General features: G+C 42.1%; 3 protein-coding genes across 3 annotated transcripts; all 3 read left to right on the forward strand.

Moving 5' to 3' along the window:
• Positions 1–1,812: 1,812 nt before the first annotated feature.
• LOC136708822 (C-C chemokine receptor type 5-like) lies at positions 1,813–5,292 on the forward strand. The gene is made up of 2 exons (XM_066683658.1): positions 1,813–1,867; positions 3,103–5,292. Exons 1-2 carry the CDS (start codon positions 1,837–1,839, stop codon positions 4,140–4,142), a joined length of 1,071 nt encoding a protein of 356 aa, XP_066539755.1. The 5' UTR covers positions 1,813–1,836; the 3' UTR covers positions 4,143–5,292.
• Positions 5,293–14,390: 9,098 nt separating this feature from the next.
• On the forward strand, positions 14,391–16,817 carry LOC136708060 (C-C chemokine receptor type 3-like). The gene is made up of 4 exons (XM_066682321.1): positions 14,391–14,427; positions 15,153–15,211; positions 15,253–15,823; positions 16,813–16,817. The coding sequence occupies exons 1-4, from the start codon at positions 14,391–14,393 to the stop codon at positions 16,815–16,817; spliced, it is 672 nt and encodes a 223-aa protein (XP_066538418.1).
• Positions 16,818–16,840: 23 nt separating this feature from the next.
• LOC136708061 (C-C chemokine receptor type 5-like) lies at positions 16,841–18,645 on the forward strand. Its single transcript, XM_066682322.1, has 2 exons — positions 16,841–16,859; positions 17,518–18,645. The coding sequence occupies exons 1-2, from the start codon at positions 16,841–16,843 to the stop codon at positions 18,597–18,599; spliced, it is 1,101 nt and encodes a 366-aa protein (XP_066538419.1). The 3' UTR covers positions 18,600–18,645.
• Positions 18,646–18,953: the final 308 nt, after the last annotated feature.

An 18,953-nucleotide genomic window follows, 5' to 3' on the forward strand; every position in this document is an offset into this window, starting at 1 on the left:
AACTTTTGATGTTTTAAATACAACTATTGTCTTTAGTAAAGAACCCTTGAAGAACCCTCTTTGCTAAGAGCAGTTTATAAGAGTCAGCAATGGAAATCTGGTTTATATTTGGAGTCTATTCTGGAGTCTATTTTTAGTTTTCTTTCTGCAATCACTGTAGCATGGAGCTAGCTTTTTCTCTGTAAATTGTTTGGCCTTGACTGGTGCAACAATATCAAGGTTTGTACATGGCACAGTGAGCTGGAAAAGAGAAGGTGGTAAAGTGTTTATCAATAAAAGGACTAACAGTTGAGGTTGTTATAGTGTGTTTTCTGTTGTGGCGTGACTGTGGACAGATATCACTGTAAGTATGACCAGAGAGGGTGACAAACTGTTTTCTATTGGTTACGTAAAATATAAACCAATCCAGGGCAGTGCCATTGATAATCAGATAATGCAGTCTTGACAGAAAGATAGAGTGACACACTATGTTGATGGCTGCACTTAGGTCTATTGTACTTGCTAGGATACGCATTCTGTCTCCACTAAGCACTTTTGTGAATTGCTCTGGGTAAGAGCCTCTGCTAAAGAAAATGTTAGTCACTAAGTATTTCTGTAGCTGACTGTCGACAGTTCATTCAGGGAGTTTAGCTAGAACGAGAACGATAGACATTGGCCAGTAAATGTTTGAATCCGATTGGTCCAGACTAGGATTCTTTAAGTATGGGGGTAAGTGCAGCAATCTTGTAAGGCATGGGAACCTGACCAAGAGGCACAGACTGATAAATAAGAGTTATAAGATAAAATAGCAGAGCAGGCAAACAGGCTGTAGTTAAGGTTGTAGGAAGTGGATCAAGAGAGCAAGTTGTAGTCTTAGAGGAAGTAAAGATATCAGCAACGTAAGAAGGATTGACAGTATGAGAATCAGGAAGTGAGGATAAAAACTGAGTTTCAAACTGTAGAAGAGAGAGCAGGAGAAGAGGAAGCAGAATCAACTGGAAATGCAGAAAAGATGTACTGGTTAAAAAGAAGAACGTCCACAGCCTCAGTCTTAGGGAAGGAAATGACCTTTTAGCGTGAAGTGTTGGGGTACAGCCAGAGGAACAGTAAACAAAGCTTGTGATCAGAAAGTGGGAACAGTAATGGGTGTGGATTAGAATAGGTAGGGAGCAAAAGCAGACTACGTCATAGCTGTGAACTTTATCTTTATTCTTAACTTTCCATTCAACACTGCATGTAAATTCCCCCACTCATGATAAAGTCCTTTGCAAATTTGGCGTCTAATTTTAATATATGAATATATTGAGCCAGATATTCATTAATCATTAGGAACATTCACTTTCCAAATAATAACCTGGTTTAAAACCTGATAAAAACAAGTCATGTGTAAAAACAGTTTGTAGAGAGAGAACACAATGTTTGAATAAACAATATCTGCAGAAAAATTGTGTGTTAATGTCTAAAACTTCAGACGTTACAACACCACAGAGAGTGAACTTCCTATTTCCTTTTTTTGTAAAAGCAAACTTCATCAAAATATATTTCTTACTGCCAAATGCACAGTTTACACCATGTAGACACTCATCTAAGTTTTATAGAAACTAAACTTAGTGTAATCCCAGCATATTTCTAAATTCAGTCATCAATACATTTACACATAAACATTTCCTCAGTACAACTAAACACGCTCATAACCAGCGTATGAGATCATATGGATATATATAGATAAGAACAAATAGTTTTTTTTTCAGTGCTGAAAGACCGCATCAGGAAACTGTAGCTGCACCACTCAATAAAAAGCGCCAACACAGGGTGCTGCCTCAGAGATGTGAAAGTCAGCTCTTGGACTAATTCAACATGAGCAACAACACAGAGAGCTACAGCCTAGGTAAAGAGACATGGCCTTTTTCTTTTAAATTATTGCTATGTCTGGAAACAATTGCTTTGTTGTCATTAGTTTGAATGCAGATACTAAAGTGCAGTGTTTCAGAGTTGGAACGGACGAATTAGGTCTGACTACACTGTTTTTTTTCTTGTATTTTAATTAATTTATATCTTTTGAAAGGAATCTAAGTGACTTACGCACAGGTGTTCTATGATGTGGTTCCTTGTACTATTTTAGGCTAGACACTGCCCAGAGTTTTCAGAAGATGGCAGGGCAGCACAATAGTAAAGTTGATAAAAAAGAGAAATGCTCTTCAATCTGAACTGCCACCAGTTCCTAGCACTTTTTCAATCAGTTTAAGTTACTGTACCATCAACACATTTATAGAATTTGGACAGATCACCAGCATTTGTCCAAGGGAATGCTTCATTTTCCACCAACTGTGTTTGGACACCTGCTCATGGAATATTTCTTCTGAAATGAAGGCTATTAGTGGGTCCTTTGTCCTCTTTTAATTAGATGTTGGAACATTTCTGTGAGGATTTGATGGCATTCAGACACAAGAGCATTGGTGAAGTCAGGTACTGATAAAGGATTCTTAGGTCCACTTCAACACATTTCACTCAATGGTGTGCCATTGCTCTAGAGTGCGGCTCCACTGCTCTAAAAATAAAGGTGGTACAAAGGGTTATATGATAGATGCCATAGAAGAACCATATTTGGCTCCATAAAGAAGCATTTTTGTTTAAGAGATGTGTGAGTGTGAAGAACATTTTAAAATCTATCACTTGATATTAATGTTCTTTACCCATTTAATTTTATCAACAAAAAGTGGTTCTTAATTAAACCAAAAGTGGTTCTTCCACAGCATCGCTCAAAGAACACTTTGTAACACCTTTATTTATGAGAGTTCACAGCCCAGTGCTGGGGCTTGTAACACCCCTCTGACCTATGATTGGCATTGGTATGGTCACATTAGGTTAATCTGCTGATGCTCCAGATCATTCTATTTAAATGAATACATATCTATAGAGAATACACAAGCTGTGAAGTAAATGACAATATGGGGGTCTTACTGCAAATAAAAAACTGGTGAAGAAATGAATGCCCATTCAGTTAAAGCACTTTTAAATGTACTCTGTTGTCTTGTTTACTAAGTGTTCCATTGTTGGTGAAAATGACTTTTTGTTTAATGAACATCCAGCACTGTTTATAGTTTTGTGTTTGCTTCTAAACAGATTATTATGAATACTACAATTCCAATGAAAGCCAGGCCACACCCTGCAATAATGGCAATGTACAGGCCTTCGGCCAAGTTTTCCTCCCCACTCTCTACAGCATGGTCTTCATAGTGGGCTTCATTGGCAATGGCCTGGTGGCGTATGTCCTCATCAAATACCGTCATAGATCAAACATGACGGACGTGTGCCTCTTGAACCTGGCGATGTCTGACCTGCTGTTCCTCTTCTCTCTGCCCTTCTGGGCCCACTACGCCACCATGAACCAATGGATCTTTGGGAACTTCATGTGCAAGGCTGTGACATCCTTCTTCATGCTGGGCTTCTACGGCAGTATCTTCTTCATGATCCTGATGACAGTGGATCGTTATGTTGTCATTGTCCATGCCCATGCTTCTGTATTTTCCAAGCACCATTCAGCCAAATCGGGAATGGGTTTGGCGGGTTTTATGTGGCTACTCTGTCTGATGGCTTCCCTGCCAACCATGATATTCTCAGAGGTGAAGAAGGAATCGAACGGATCAACATGCAAACCAGAATATCCTATGGAGACCTCTTGGAGGCAGTTTGGCTACATAGAGCTGAATATCCTCGGCCTGATCCTCCCCCTCTCCGTCATGGTGTTCTGCTACTATCGGATCATCCACACCTTGTACCACATGAGGTCTCAGAAGAAGCACAAAGCCATCAGGCTCATCATGATATTGATTATAGTTTTCTTTGTCTTCTGGACGCCCTACAACGTGGTCACATTCCTGTTCTTCCTTCATCACACCGGGCAATTACAAAGTTGTGAATGGCAGCAGAACCTGGGCCTGTCCATGCAGTGGGTGGAGACCATCGCCTTCAGTCACTGCTGCCTCAACCCCATCATCTACGCCTTCGTTGGCCAGAAGTTCAGGAGATTAGTCGTTAAGGCCCTGAAACAGTCATTTCCAGTTTGCTTCAACCAATGCAAAATGCTCAGCATTGAGTTGTCAGAGAGGAGGAGCTCGGTGCACTCACGCTCCTCAGAAATATCCACCACAAAGATTATGTAGCCACAGCAAGCCCACACTGATATGGTTTAATCAGAGGATATTAAACGCTCAGCAAAGCCTTGTCTGCTTCTGCTACACCTGACTTGTGAGAACATGAAATTGCATATTAATATTAGGGTCATTTTCCTTTTAGCAACAGGACTTTATCTAGAGAACTCCTTACTCTTAAAAATGAATGGTTCTTCAAGGGTTCTTTCATAAAGAAAATGGTTCTGTACAGAACCACAAACAATTGAAGAAATGGTTGCACCTGGTGAAATCATTCATCAACATACAACGCATTCTCCAACAATCTTCCAAACAGTTCACCATGCAATAAACACAGTCATTCAAGTGATTCTTTATTGTCATTATTAATAACCTTTGAAGAACACCTTTTTAAAGAGTGTGGGATTATTATTTGACCATTAATAATAAGAGTTTTTATTTAGTAAATTAGTAAACTATACAATGAGCCATTTTTAAGGTTTCCTTAAAGAGAAGGTTCCTTCAAGAATTTTATATAGAACCAATTACACAAAAACAACTATTTCATACTTAAAAGCTTCTTTGAAGTTGAAATGGTTCTAAAAAATCGTTTTTAATAAAGTACTCTTTAAGAACTCTCTGTTGTAAGAGTGTAGGCTTATTGTTTGAATATTAAACATATGGCTTTATATTTAGTAAAATATACAGTAAATTATTACTAAGTTATCTTAAAGAAGGGTTGTTTATTAATGAGATCTCTATAGAACCATGTAAAATGGTTAGTTTCTGCTCAGTGAACTGTTCTTCAGACAAAAAATACAAGAAAGTTTTTTTGGTGTTGCATAGAACCATTTAAAAAAAGGTGCTACTCTGATTCATATACAACAAGTTCTGATGAAATTTTGATGTTTTAAATACAACTATTGCCTTTAGTTAAGAACCCTTGAAGAACCTTCTTTGCTAAGAGCAGTTTATCAGAGTCAGCAATGGAAATCTGGTTTCGTCCACAAGTGTTTAGCACTGAAGAGTCTATTTTTAGTTTTCTTTCTGTATGTACTTCACACAGGAGAAAAGAGCAGTATGAGTTAAGAATGTATCTAATTAATCTTACAGTAGAGAAAAAAAACTTGTACTTTATGTATGAATCTATATCTCTAAAAATATATATATTAATATATACATACAAACGTATATTTCTATGTATAATGCATTTTTGCTACTGACCTGTAAAGCATTTATAACTTTTAAATAAAGATTTGTCTTTTACTGTTGTTTACACTTTGTGCTGCAGTTTTTAAAGCCTCTACACTTGATTACACAACTATGTATTTTTTATTCATATTTTGGAAGCATTCATTGTTGACTTACCAGAGCCTCAGTCCCACAAGCTCTATGTTACTTATGCAATTTATAAAACTAAGGTAAGTCCTCCTTATTAGTTTTAATAAAAATAATAGAAAAGGAATAACGTTGTCCGTTCATAAAGTCAGACCCCATCCACAAGGATACAGATATTATTAAAAATGATTTAAAAAATAAAAAGGCTTTTTCTCCAGGAGAAAAAGCCACCTGCCTAAGGTGCAAGCCTTGAGAGAACCTGCAAAGTCCATTCATCGGGTATTTTTAATCATTAGATAATGTCAGGAATCACGGAGCGGACTGACTGAGGCAGACGCATTTGCTAAAACGCGGACAGTTTAATAAAGCAAAACAAAGACAAGATACAAAGGAAACAACAAAACACGAAATGAAACGAAACTATCACAAAGACAGACTAGACTGGGAAACGAAACGACGACGAGGGAAACTACGTAGACAGACAGATAACATGACCGACATGACAAAGGAGAAATGAGAATGTGAAATGAACGACCCACAGGACACGAGACAAGAGGGCTTAAATACTAACACAAACGAGACACACCTGGACAGATAACGAGGGGACGGGTTAACAAATGACAGACGAGGCGGCGGAACAGAGGCGGGACGAGGGCGGAGACAAGGACATAAACAAAACATAGCCATGTGCTAAAAGCACATGGCCAGGGACAACAGACATGACAGGACGAAGGCGTGACAGATGCCCCCCCCATGAACGCGCAACTCCCGGGGCGCGTACACCTAAACCCCCCAGGAGTTGGCACAGGAGAGGGCACGGAAAACAAGACAGACTAAGACAAGACAAGGAACCAAGGGAGACAGGACTCAGGACAGGACGGGAACAGACACAGGAGCTGGGGACACGACAGGACCGAATATATGAGACGGGACATGGGACATGACAGGAGACTGACAAAGGGGGGCAACAAGAGACGAGAACGGACTGGACAGGACAGGAGTGGACACATGGGAATTGACGGGAGACTGGACTGGAGACAAGACAGGGGACTGAACGTGGGACGGATACGGAGACTGGACACGTTTGGGGACAGAAGACTGGACATGGACAGGTGACAGAACAGGGGACTGGAATGGAGACGGGACTGATGACAGGACTGGGTGCTGGGAATGGACGGGAGCAGAGACTGGTGACGAGACAGAGGGTTGAAACGGGGACTGGACAGGAGACGAGACTTGAGACTGGACAGGGGTTTGAGACAGAGACTGGACTGGAGACAAGACAAGTGACTGGACATTGGACAGATACGGAGACTGGACATGACTAAAAGGGGACTGAACATGAGACAAGACAGGGGTTTGAAACAGAGACTGAACAGGGCTGACAGGGGACTGGATATGAGGCAGGACAGAGGGTTGAAACGTAGACTGGACAGGGCTGACAGGGGACTGGACTGGACTTGGCAGGGGAACAGGTACAAGAACATTTACAGGGACTGACACAAACACAGTGACCGGGACCGGGACAGACACAAAGGCAGACACGGGTACAGGGACAAGGACAGAGACGGGAACCAGGACAGGGACAGACAAGGGAACCAATATAACAGGAGGGTGCCCAGGACTGGCTAATGTCTGTGGGGCAGTCTGAGGAACCAGCCTGGGCACAGTTCTGGGGATCGGCCCTGAAGTCATTCGGGCCGACCTACGGACATGGACAGGAGCGGCCGTAGCCACAGTCACGGGGACAGGAGCGGCCGTAGCCACAGTCACGGGGACAGGAGCGGCCGTAGCCACAGTCAAGGGGACAGGAGCGGCCGTAGCCACAGTCAAGGGGACAGGAGCGGCCGTAGCCACAGTCAAGGGAACAGGAGCGGCGGGTGCCGCCATCACGGAGACTGGAGCGGCGGGTGCCGCCATCATGGAGACAGGAGGCCCTGCAGCGTCGTCCACGGAGGCAGGGGAACCTGCGACGTCGTCCACGGAGGCAGGGGAACCTGCGACGTCGTCCACGGAGGCAGGGGAACCTGCGACGTCGTCCACGGAGACAGGGGAACCTGCGACGTCATCCACGGAGGCAGGGGAACCTGCGACGTCGTCCACGGAGGCAGGGGAACCTGCGACGACGTCCAAGGAGACAGGGGGGCCTGCGACGACGTCCAAGGAGACAGGGGGGCCTGCGACGACGTCCAAGGAGACAGGAGACAGTGCGACGACGTCCACGGAGGCAGAGGAATCTGTGACGTCGTCCATGAAGACAGGAGAGGCGCGCGTCGCGCTCACGAAGACAGGAGAGGCGCGCGCCGCGCTCTCGAGGACAGGGGTTTGTGCTGCTCGCCGGGCTCGCGCTGGAGCTGTAAAGGGTTTAGGGGGTTTCACAGGCGCACCCATTAGATCCCCTCGAGGTGCGCCCCTGTTAGCCTCCGACCTCAGAGCTACGGAGGTGAGGCTAACAGCCCCTACCCTTAACGCCCCCCCCCCCAAAATTTCCCCGGACCTGAGGGGGTAATCCTCCAGCGAGGGGGGAACTCCAGCACGCTTCTTCCGCCGACTCTTTCGACTCCCGCTGGCGCAACTACTCAATTCCCGAGTCGACTCCTCCGCTATAGGATCCTGAACAGCGCCAGGCAGGAGCTGGAGCCGGCGACTCCATTCCGAGGCCGCTTTCAAAGCCTCCCCCACAGGATCTTTGGGGCCTGTGCGGAATGGAGTCCGGCGAACGGCACACCCTTTGAGGTAATAATCTGCGCTAGCTGCGTCCTTGCCGTCGTTCATTCTGTCAGGAATCACGGAGCGGACTGACTGAGGCGGACGCATTTGCTAAAACGCAGACAGTTTAATAAAGCAAAACAAAGACAAGATACAAAGGAAACAACAAAACACGAAATGAAACGAAACTATCACAGAGACAGACTAGACTGGGAAACGAAACGACGACGAGGGAAACTACGGAGACAGACAGATAACATGACTGACATGACAAAGGAGAAATGAGAATGTGAAATGAACGACCCACAGGACACGAGACAAGAGGGCTTAAATACTAACACAAACGAGACACACCTGGACAGATAACGAGGGGACGGGTTAACAAATGACAGACGAGGCGGCGGAACAGAGGCGGGACGAGGGCGGAGACAAGGACATAAACAAAACATGAGGTTCATGTGTGATTTTTCAAAGTAAACCTTTATGTTAGAGAAACCCAAAATTCAACGTCAAAAAAATGACACTAAGAAACCTCCAGAAAAGCTCATCTCTAAACATTGAACAGATACATTCCATTGCCATTTTGGTGAGGTTGAATTTATGGATGGTATTACATTGCTACAATGCACACATATCTATATTCTTTGTTCATCCATTTTATCATCTCCACTTTGATCAGTGTATACTTATTTTTAAACAAAGACTGTTCTCCTACACTATAGAAACAATAGTTTGAGGTTAATATAAACTATACAGGTATAAAATCAGAAAATAATATGTGAAAGTGTGAAAGATTAACCATCAGGTTTGGTGTACTGTATGTCAATATCTATTACAATCAAATCAAGCTGAAATTTTTGCCTCTATGACTTTTATGCCGGCATTCCCTTTTAAGGTAAAGAATAATAAGATGTAATTACAAATAATTCTACATTTTTATATTAATTTATTTAATCCAAAATGAGCTTTTGCATTTCAGTTCCAGAGTTTCACTATATAATGAATATGTTCCTTGTACCAGAAAGTATTTATAGAACTTTTAAATGATCCAAAATCTACTGCAAACCATAGTTGTCAACATTTGGATTTAAAAATAAGGGATACTTTCTGGTACAAGGTACTGTGGCCGAGGGCCTTTTAAATAAATATTTGTCTTTTGCTGTTGTTTACACTTTGTGCTGCAGTTTTTAAAGCCTCTACACTTAATTACACAACTATGTATTTTTTAGCATTCATATCTTGGAAGCAGTCATTGTTGACTTACCAGAGCCTCATTTCCACAAGTCTTATTAGTTTTAATAACGATAAAGTCAGAAAGTCAGACCCCATCCACACAGATACAGATATTCTTAAAAATGATAAAAAAACAAAAAACAAAAAAAGCAAAAGGCTTTTTCTCCAGGCCACACGAAAGGTTTTCACTGTTCTTCATGTGCATGAGGTAAACTGAGCTTTCCTTAAAACCTGATGTCACACAGCGTGTCTGTCTCTGTCTGAAACTCACACAGCTCCTCATTTCCTCTGTAGTGAACTGCATCAGCATTATATTGTATTTCTAGAAAGACTGAGTGACTGGGCTCAAATAGACTGAGATATGGTCATTTTACCAAAGTCTTTTCAAAGACTGCAGGAGTATTTCGGTAAAATCATATGCATTGTTAGTTATTTATCGTTACAATTTCTAGATACCCAAGGACGCTTTACAATCTACACTGCTCAGAATGCTCAGAACACACACACTGGCGAGAAGCGGCAGACAAACGCACACAGCGTACTCTCAACCAGAAACGACCGTCCACCTGGAGGACTGCATAGGGCACTAGGAATTCACCCAGGACAGAGCGCCAATCCATATCTGGGCACACACATATTCACTCACACATATATACACTCATTCACTCACAGACCAGGACAGTTATTATACAGAAGCCAATTCACCTCACCTAAATGTTTTTTTGACTATGGGAGGAAACAGGAGACCCCAGAGGAAACCCACGCAGACACAGGGAGAACATGGAAACTCCACCCAGATGGGACTTGAACCCAAGAACCCAGCGCTGGGAGGTGAACATGCAAACCACGAAGCCACCGTGTCGCCCTGATGATTGTCTGAACAGGTGTTAGGATTATTTTATGCTGCAGTATTGGCAGGTCATTTTGAAATTATGTATTTGAGAGTGATGTTAGTGTGCTTTCCTGAAGCATTCACATCATCGACAGAGTATATATTTCAAGGTTTATTGCTCTTTGAATTGTTTATATTAAAAGAAATATACATTTTGTCCATATTTTCATGTACCATATGATTAACGATGTATGGATGAATTTTTGAAGAAAAAAACATTCATGACACGGTAAAGTTTGTGTACAGACCAGTGTAAAGATGTTGATAGTTGTGTGCGTTTTGGTGAAAGACTTCTGGGCTAATCACAGTCTGATTTTTTCATACACACTCAAGTTGTTCTCATGAGTGCATGTTTTTTTTTGGTTTTCTTCACATACACAGTTATTACCAAACAGAGGGTGATACAAAGAGACCATTTTAGTAACTTCCAGGCAATTTTATTTTTCAAAAATGCACTTAGAAACAAGTCAAGCGACTTTTTACATCCTCAGCATAGAAGAGAGTGGCCAGGACTGCTCTGTGAGTGAGGGGCCCACTCTGTTCAGTGAGAGGCAGAGCAGCACATTCAGGCCACACAGTAGCTGCCATAGACATGTGTTACTAATCTGCGCTGTTTGCTTTTGTGAATTAAAAAATGTATAAGAATGATATTCTGTGTGAGTGATGAGTTGGTAAAATAGATGGTCACATATTTTCATTACAGTCCTTCACAGAGAAACACACACTCACACCTAGAGACAGATACAGACACACAGACAGAACTAGACAATGCAAGACAGCACCTGGTGGAAGAGCAGATTTGGATTGAGGCAGGTTATTTGTGAATGTGAATATCATTTAAAATGGGGTTTTAATGTGTAAAGAGAATTAGACAGTTTAACCAGTGGAGGAAGAGAATTTCAGAGTTGAGGTGCAAATCTAAATGCTCAAGCACCAAAGTCTTGCAAGCTGAATGGAGGAATAGTGAGTAGCGCCTCAGTAGAAGATATGAGGGTATGGGAGAGGTTAAGGGAGAAGAAGAAGACCAGAGAGATGTGAAGGAGCAAGATTAATAAGAGTTTTACATGTAAATAGAACGAGTACAACTCGAATATGATATTTGAGCAGAAGCCATTGAAGATGTTGGAGAACAGGTGTAAAATGGCGAAGTGAGTGAAGCGATGCGAGGCAGACTTTGGACCAACCAGATTTGGAGAACAGAGGAGGAGCAGATTCCAGTGAGAATAGTTACAGTAGTCCAAATGACTGGTGATGCAAGTATAGATAAGGGTTTTGCAGCAGATTGAGAGAGGGATGGTCTGATTTTGGCAATGTTTCGCAAGTGGTAGAGTCACATTTTAAGTTGTGGGTGCTGAATAAATGAGCTGAGTCGAGGGTGACACCCAGACGACAAATGAGTGTATGGAAACACATCTACAGCATTAATGTAGAGAGTAAACGTTTTATTGTGAATTGACTTGTGTGATAAACAACCTTTGGTGGATCTTTAATGGATTTGGTACTGAGGTAGATCTGGGTGTCATCCAAGTGAAAGAATGTATATGATTAACTAGAGAGGTCTAAAGACAGATCCCTGTGGAACTCCATGAATGATACTGAGGAAGTGTCAATCAATTAAATCATTCATTGTCTGTAACCACTTATCAAATTCTTTTCACTTATCAAAATCAAAAGAAATCATCACAAAGCAGCTTTAAAGAGATCCAGGTTCAAGCCTTCTATGAGCAAGCCTGGGACAACAGGCAAAGAAAATCTCCCTCAGCACACGAGGAAGGAACCAAGACTCATAAAGGGGAACTCGAAAGTCGAAACCAGAGACCACAACCAATTACAGAATAGAAAATGTGAACTGGTCGAGATGAAAATTTTAACGTAAATATTTAGTAATGGAAATGTGAGAGGAGGCAGGACGTGGTGACTGATTCTGTGGAAGAGTAAAAGAAGCTGCAGAGTCCATTTGGGCTATGACAGCAACATTGCATGGCCAAGCATGGTGGGACAAGATCTTGTACAGGACGCATAGGGCAGAGCTGGATCAGGACATCGGTCTGAGCCACCAGAACAGGGCGCCATGGAGCATGAGAAAGACAAAAGAAAGAAAACCAGACAGGGGGCAGAAATAAGGGTGTTAATAAGTTCACGGTAGAGCAGGGGAGGAAGTACCCTGCAAGAAGCATCCAGAGGCCAGGCAAAAAATAAACAAGCAACAGACAAGAAAAGCAGTGCTTCTATGTAAAAGCAGGACCAGAATAGAGATGCAGAACTTATCAAGTGGAAAGAGTAAGTCATTGGTTACTCTCGTTAGAGCTGTTTCTGTGTTATGATTTGGTCTAAATCCAGACTGAAAAACGTAATGAATGTCGGTGTTTTGTTGGTAAAAGCACAACTGCTGTAACACAAAATTTTCTAAGATTTTAGCAATAAATGAGGTTTTTGCTATTGGCTTGTGGTTCATGAGCCAAGAGGGTCAAGATTGGCTTATTTTAAATAACTGTCTTGATTACTGGTACATGATCAGTACTGAGGAATGTGATAGTTATTGCAAGCAACAGTCTTTAGTCTTTAGCCTTAATGACTTTAGGCAAGACTTGTTTAAATAACTGTGTTGGTACAGGATCCAGTATATATGAAGTTGTTTCAGATGTGCTAATGAAGATGTAAGAGGGGGCAGGAGGTGGTGACTGATTCTGTGGGAAAGTAAAAGAAGCTGCAGAGTCCATTTGCGCTATGACAGCAACATCACAAAACATCATTTTCATTGACAGTGTTGGAAGTGTACCTTCGGGCTGGTGGGACATTCATCTGTAAGAGCCGATGTGACTTTGAGCTGATTTGGTATTTTCAGTCAAATGTAATCAATTTTATTATTAAAAAACCTCATGAAATCACTACCGCAGAAATCAGAGGGGAAAATCGAATTGAATCCTTTTTTGTTGTTTTCTATAGGGGAAGAGATGTACTGTGACTTGTCTTTATCATAAGGCATGTTTATAGTCGGAAAGGCGGTGCCACCATGCTATTCGAAAACATTCTAGTGTTATGTGTCTAAGATTGCTCTAAGACTGCAAGGGAAGCTCAGCTTCCCCTAAAATATAAAAAAATGTGATCAAATATATACTGTTGTGTGTACATGTCATTGAATAAATATGCACTACAACGCGCTCAACTTTTGTTTAGAATCAGCTTCTTATCACTGGTAAAGACGCGGCTTTCCTCTCAATCATTTCCGTAGCTTCACAGTGCTTTAAACAGTTTGGAGGCTGAGCGTCCACAGAGTTCAATAGCGAAGCAGCGAAGTGAAGCGAAACAAGACGAGTCATTGGATAAATGCTAAGCTTTGTCCCGCCCATCGGACGCTCAGCGTCTCTGGGGGTCTATGGGGCAGTGGGCTGGCCTCGGCTGGCCCGGACACTCAGCTTCTGCATGATGATTGGATGATCTGTCTGAGGCTGAATCCCTTTTTGATTGACAGCGAAATGAGCGAATCAGCAATCCTTTGGTGTAAAGATCCGTGGGAGCATTAAATTTTCATTCTGTTCTGAGTTGAACCGGAGACTTTCTTAATCCTCTTAGCGGCATTTTCTTTGTTAAAAATGACTAGCGACAAATTGAGCTTCTATTTCTGGTGGGTTTTTTTGTAGCTGCTTGTGTTTGGAGACTGACTTCTATCACTCTTTCTGACTTCTATCACAGTTTCTGTCCAGCGGGTGCTGCTGAGCCCCTCCACCGTCACAAACCACTCACAGGCGGACACACTTCACATGGGCCAAGGCGGTTTAAGCAGCCTAGCTCTGCTGGCCATTGAGAGGACACTAGTCAAGTCCCTGGAAAAGGCGCCTTGTTGGTACGACAGGGTCACAGATCATTTTCTTAAAAAGGAACGGAGGGTAGAATTTACGTATAAATAAACTGATACATTTTATGATGTAGGCCGAAATTGAGCTTCCCCTCCTTGAAAGACCAGCATCCGTCACTGATATATTTAGATAAGAACAAATAGTTTTTTTCAAAACCCACCTCAGGAAACTGTAGCTGTACCACTCAATAAAAAGCAGCAACACAGGATGCTGCCTCAGTGATGTGAAAGTCAGCTCTTGGACTAATTCAACATGAGCAACAGCACAGAGAGCAACAGCTACAGCACAGGTTAAGATACATGGCCTTTTTCTTTTAAATTATTGCTATATCTGGAAACAACTGCTTTGCTGTTATTAGTTTGAATGCAGTCACTAAAGTGCAGTGTAGAGACTCTGTAGAGAGTTGTGACAGGGTTCTGGATTTTTAAACCAGGTCTGAAAATAATGTTTTTTTCCCCTGTATATTAATTCATTCATATCTTTTGAAAAGAATCTAAGTGACTTACGCACAGGCGTTCTATGATGTGGTTCCTTGTAGTATTTTAGGCTAGACACTGCCCAGAGTTTCCAGAAGATGGCAGGGCAGCACAATTGTAAAGTTGATAACGAGAAATGCTCTTCAATCTGAAATGCACTTCTACAGCATCGCTCATAGAACACTTTGTAGCACCATTTTTTATAAGAGATCACAGCCCAGTGCTGGGGCTTGTAACACCCCTCTGGCCTATGATTGGCATTGGTATGGTCACATTAGGTTAATCTGCTGATGCTCCAGATCATTCTATTTAAATTAACACATATCTATAGAAATTACACAAGCTGTGAGGTAAGTAACAATATGGGGGTCTTACTGCAAATAAAAAAACTGGTGAAGGAGTGAATGCCCATTCAGTTAAAGCACTTTTAAATGTACTCTGTTGTCGTTTTTACAAAGTGTTCCATTGTTGGTGAAAATGACTTTTTGTTTAATGAACATCCAGCACTGTTTATAGTTTTGTGTTTGTTTTTAAACAGATTATGATGACTACTACAATTCCAATGAAAGCCAGGCCACACCCTGCAACAACGACAATGTACGGGACGTTGGCCAAGTTTTCCTCCCCACTCTCTACAGCATGATCTTCATGCTGTAGACACGCCTCTATTTTCCCAGCACCACTCAGCCAAAGCGGGAATGGGTTTGGCTGGTTTTATGTGGTTATTCAGTCTGATGGCTTCCCTGCCAACCATGATATTCTCAGAGGAGAAGGAGGAGAAGAACGGATTGACATGCAAACCAGAATATCCCCCAGACACCTATTGGAGGCAGTTTGGCTACATAGAGCTGAACATCCTGGGCTTGATCCTCCCACTCTCCGTCATGGTGTTCTGCTACTCTCAGATCATCTACACCTTGTACCACATGAGGTCCCAGAAGAAGCACAAAGCCATCAGGTTCATCCTGGTCTTGGTTATTGTTTTCTTTGTCTTCTGGACGCCCTACAACGTGGTCACATTCCTGTTCTTCCTTCATCACATGGGGCATTTGCAAAACTGTGAATGGCAGCAGACCCTGGACCTGTCCATGCAGTGGGTGGAGATCATCGCCTTCAGTCACTGCTGCCTCAACCCCATCATCTACTCATTCGCTAGGAAGAGGTTTAGAGGATTAGTCGTTAAGGCCCTGAAACAATGGTGCTATAGATGTACATTATTTTTCTCTCTACACAGTGGAAGCATTCTCTTAAAACTGCAGCAATATTTGAAGGTGCTGTAGAGTACTTTAAAAAGTTAAAATGCATTCACTTTTCAAAAGGAACTTGTGGATATTTGGACGTTACATTACTAAACAAAACAAAACAATAAAGTCATGAACCAGAACAGCTTCTACAGAGACATCACAATGTTTAAATAAAGAATATCTACAACAGAATTGTGCGTTAATGTCTAAAAACTTCAGACGTTACTACCCCACAAACAATTAACTTCCTTTTTCCTTTTATGTAAAAGCTAACTTCATAATATATTTCTTACTGCCAAATGCAGTTTACACCATGTAGACACTCATCTAAGGTTTTTAGAAACTAAATTGTATTAAGAGTGGAATATGGAACAGTAGAATCCCAGCATATTTCTAAATCCAGCCATAAATATATTTACACATAAAAATTTCTTTAGTACGATTAAACACGCTCATAGCCAGGGTATGTGTTCTGATGGATATATATAGATAAGAACAAATAGGTTTTTTCAGTGCCTAAAGCCCGCCTCAGGAAACTGTAGTTGCACCACTCAATAAAAGCAGTTACACAAGGCACTGACTCAGTGATTGGAATTGCCAGCTCCTGGACTAATTCAACATGAGCAACAGCACAGAGAGCAACAGCTACACCTCAGGTAAAGAGACATGGCCTTTTTCTTTTAAATTATTGCTATATCTGGAAACAACTGCTTTGCTGTTATTAGTTTGAATGCAGACACTAAAGTGCAGTGTAGAGAGTCTACAGTGTTTCAGATGGTTTTACAAACTGCAGATTTGGGACGGGGTCCTGGGTTGTTCAACTTAGGAGTTAGGTCTGAATATAATGGAAACCCATTTTTCTGCATTTTAATTCATTTATATCTTTTGAAAGGAATATAAGTGACTTACTCACAGGCATTCTATGATGTGGTTCTTTGTACGTGTCTATTTCAGGCTAGACACTGCCCAGAGTTGCCGGAAGATGGCAGGGCAGCACAGTGGTAAAGTTTTCAATAAGAGAGAAGTGCTCTACAATCTGAACTGCCACCAGTACCCAGCCCTTTCACAAACAGCTGAAGTTACCGTAACGTTTGCAGTTGACCAGCATCTCAATTTAATGCATCTAAATACATACAGATCAGTGGCATCTGTCCAATGAAACTACATGGCCATCTGTGTTTGGACACTTCCTTGTCCAACATTTCTTCTAAAATGAAGGCTGTTAGTGGGGTCTTTGCCCCTTTTTGCTGCTCCTGGGAAGTCTTAAGATTAGATATTGTAACATTTCTATGAGGACACAGTAGCATTAGTGAAATCAGGTACCGATGAAGGATGGTTAGATCCACTCCGACACATCGCACATAAAGTTATTGAATGGTGTGCTCAACAGCTCAGTGCTGGGGCTCATTACACTTCTCTAGCCTATGATGGCACTGGGTGTGGTGACCTTAGGTTCATGTGTCCAGTTGTTCCAAAGCATGATATTTAAATGAAAGCATTTCTTTTAGGATTACACAAGCTGTGTTTGCACAAATGAACATCTGTTCAATGATTATCTAGGTTTGGGGTGTGGTGAAGGGATGAATGTCTATTCAGTTAGAGCTTTTTTGATTTAAACATGCTCTGTTTAATATTAATAAAACTGGCTAATAATATCAGCCATATTACTATTTTTGTTTTTTCCTTTTCTTTCAACAGATAACTATGACGATTACTACAATTATAATGAAGACAGTGCCGCACCCTGCAACAACGGCAATGCACGAGACTTTGGCCAAGTTTCCCTCCCCACTTTCTACACCATGGTCTTCATAGTGGGCTTCATTGGCAACGGCCTGGTGGCGTATGTCCTCATCAAATACCGCCATAGATCAAACATGATGGACGTGTGCCTCTTGAACCTGGCGATGTCTGACCTGCTGTTCCTCTTCTCTCTGCCCTTCTGGGCCCACTATGCCGCCATGAACCAGTGGACCTTTGGGAACTTCATGTGCAAGGCTGTAACGTCCTTCTTCATGCTGGGCTTCTACGGCAGTATCTTCTTCATGATCCTGATGACGGTGGATCGTTATGTTGTCATTGTCCATGCACACGCCTCTCTATTCTCCAAGCACCACTCAGCCAAAGCGGGAGTGGCTTTGGCTGGTTTTATGTGGTTACTCAGTCTGATGGCTTCTCTGCCAACCATGATATTCTCAGAGGAGAAGAAGGAGTTTAACGAATCTACATGCAAACCAGAATATCCCCCAGACACCTATTGGAGGCAATTCAGCTACATAGAGCTGAACATCCTCGGCTTGATCCTCCCACTCTCCGTCATGGTGTTCTGCTACTCTCAGATCATCCACACCTTGTACCACATGAGGTCTCAAAAGAAGCACAAATCCATCAGGCTCATCATGGTCTTGATTACTGTTTTCTTTGTCTTCTGGACGCCCTACAACGTGGTCACATTCCTGTTCCTCCTTCATCACACGGGGCACTTACAAAGTTGTGAATGGCAGCAGAATCTGAACCTGTCCATGCAGTGGGTGCAGACCATCGCTTTCAGTCACTGCTGCCTCAACCCCATCATCTACGCCTTCGTTGGCCAGAAGTTCAGGAGATTAGTCGTTAAGGCCCTGAAACAGTCATTTCCAGGTTGCTTGAACAAGTGCAAAATACTCAGCATTGAGTTGTCAGAGAGGAGGAGCTCGGTGCACTCGCGCTCCTCAGAAATATCCACCACAAAGATTATGTAGCCACAGCAAGCCCAGCCTGATATGGTTTAATCAGAGGATATTAAACGCTCAGCAAAGCCTTGTCTGCTTCTGCTACACCTGACTTGTGAGAACATGAAATCGCATATTAATATTAGGGTTCTTTTCCTTTTAGCAACAGGACTTTATCTAGAGAACTCCTTACTCTTAAAAATGAATTGTTCCTCAAGGGTTCTTTCATAAAGAAAATGGTTCTGTACAGAACCACAAACAATTGAAGAAATGGTTCTGCACCTGGTGAAATCATTCATCAACATACAACACATTCTCCAACAATCTTCCAAACAGTTCACCATGCAATAAACACTTCAGTTATTCAAGAGATTCTTTAATGTC

The sequence above is a fragment of the Hoplias malabaricus genome, chromosome 10 (genome assembly GCF_029633855.1).
Source record: "Hoplias malabaricus isolate fHopMal1 chromosome 10, fHopMal1.hap1, whole genome shotgun sequence".
In the NCBI taxonomy this organism is placed as follows: Eukaryota; Metazoa; Chordata; class Actinopteri; order Characiformes; family Erythrinidae; genus Hoplias; species Hoplias malabaricus.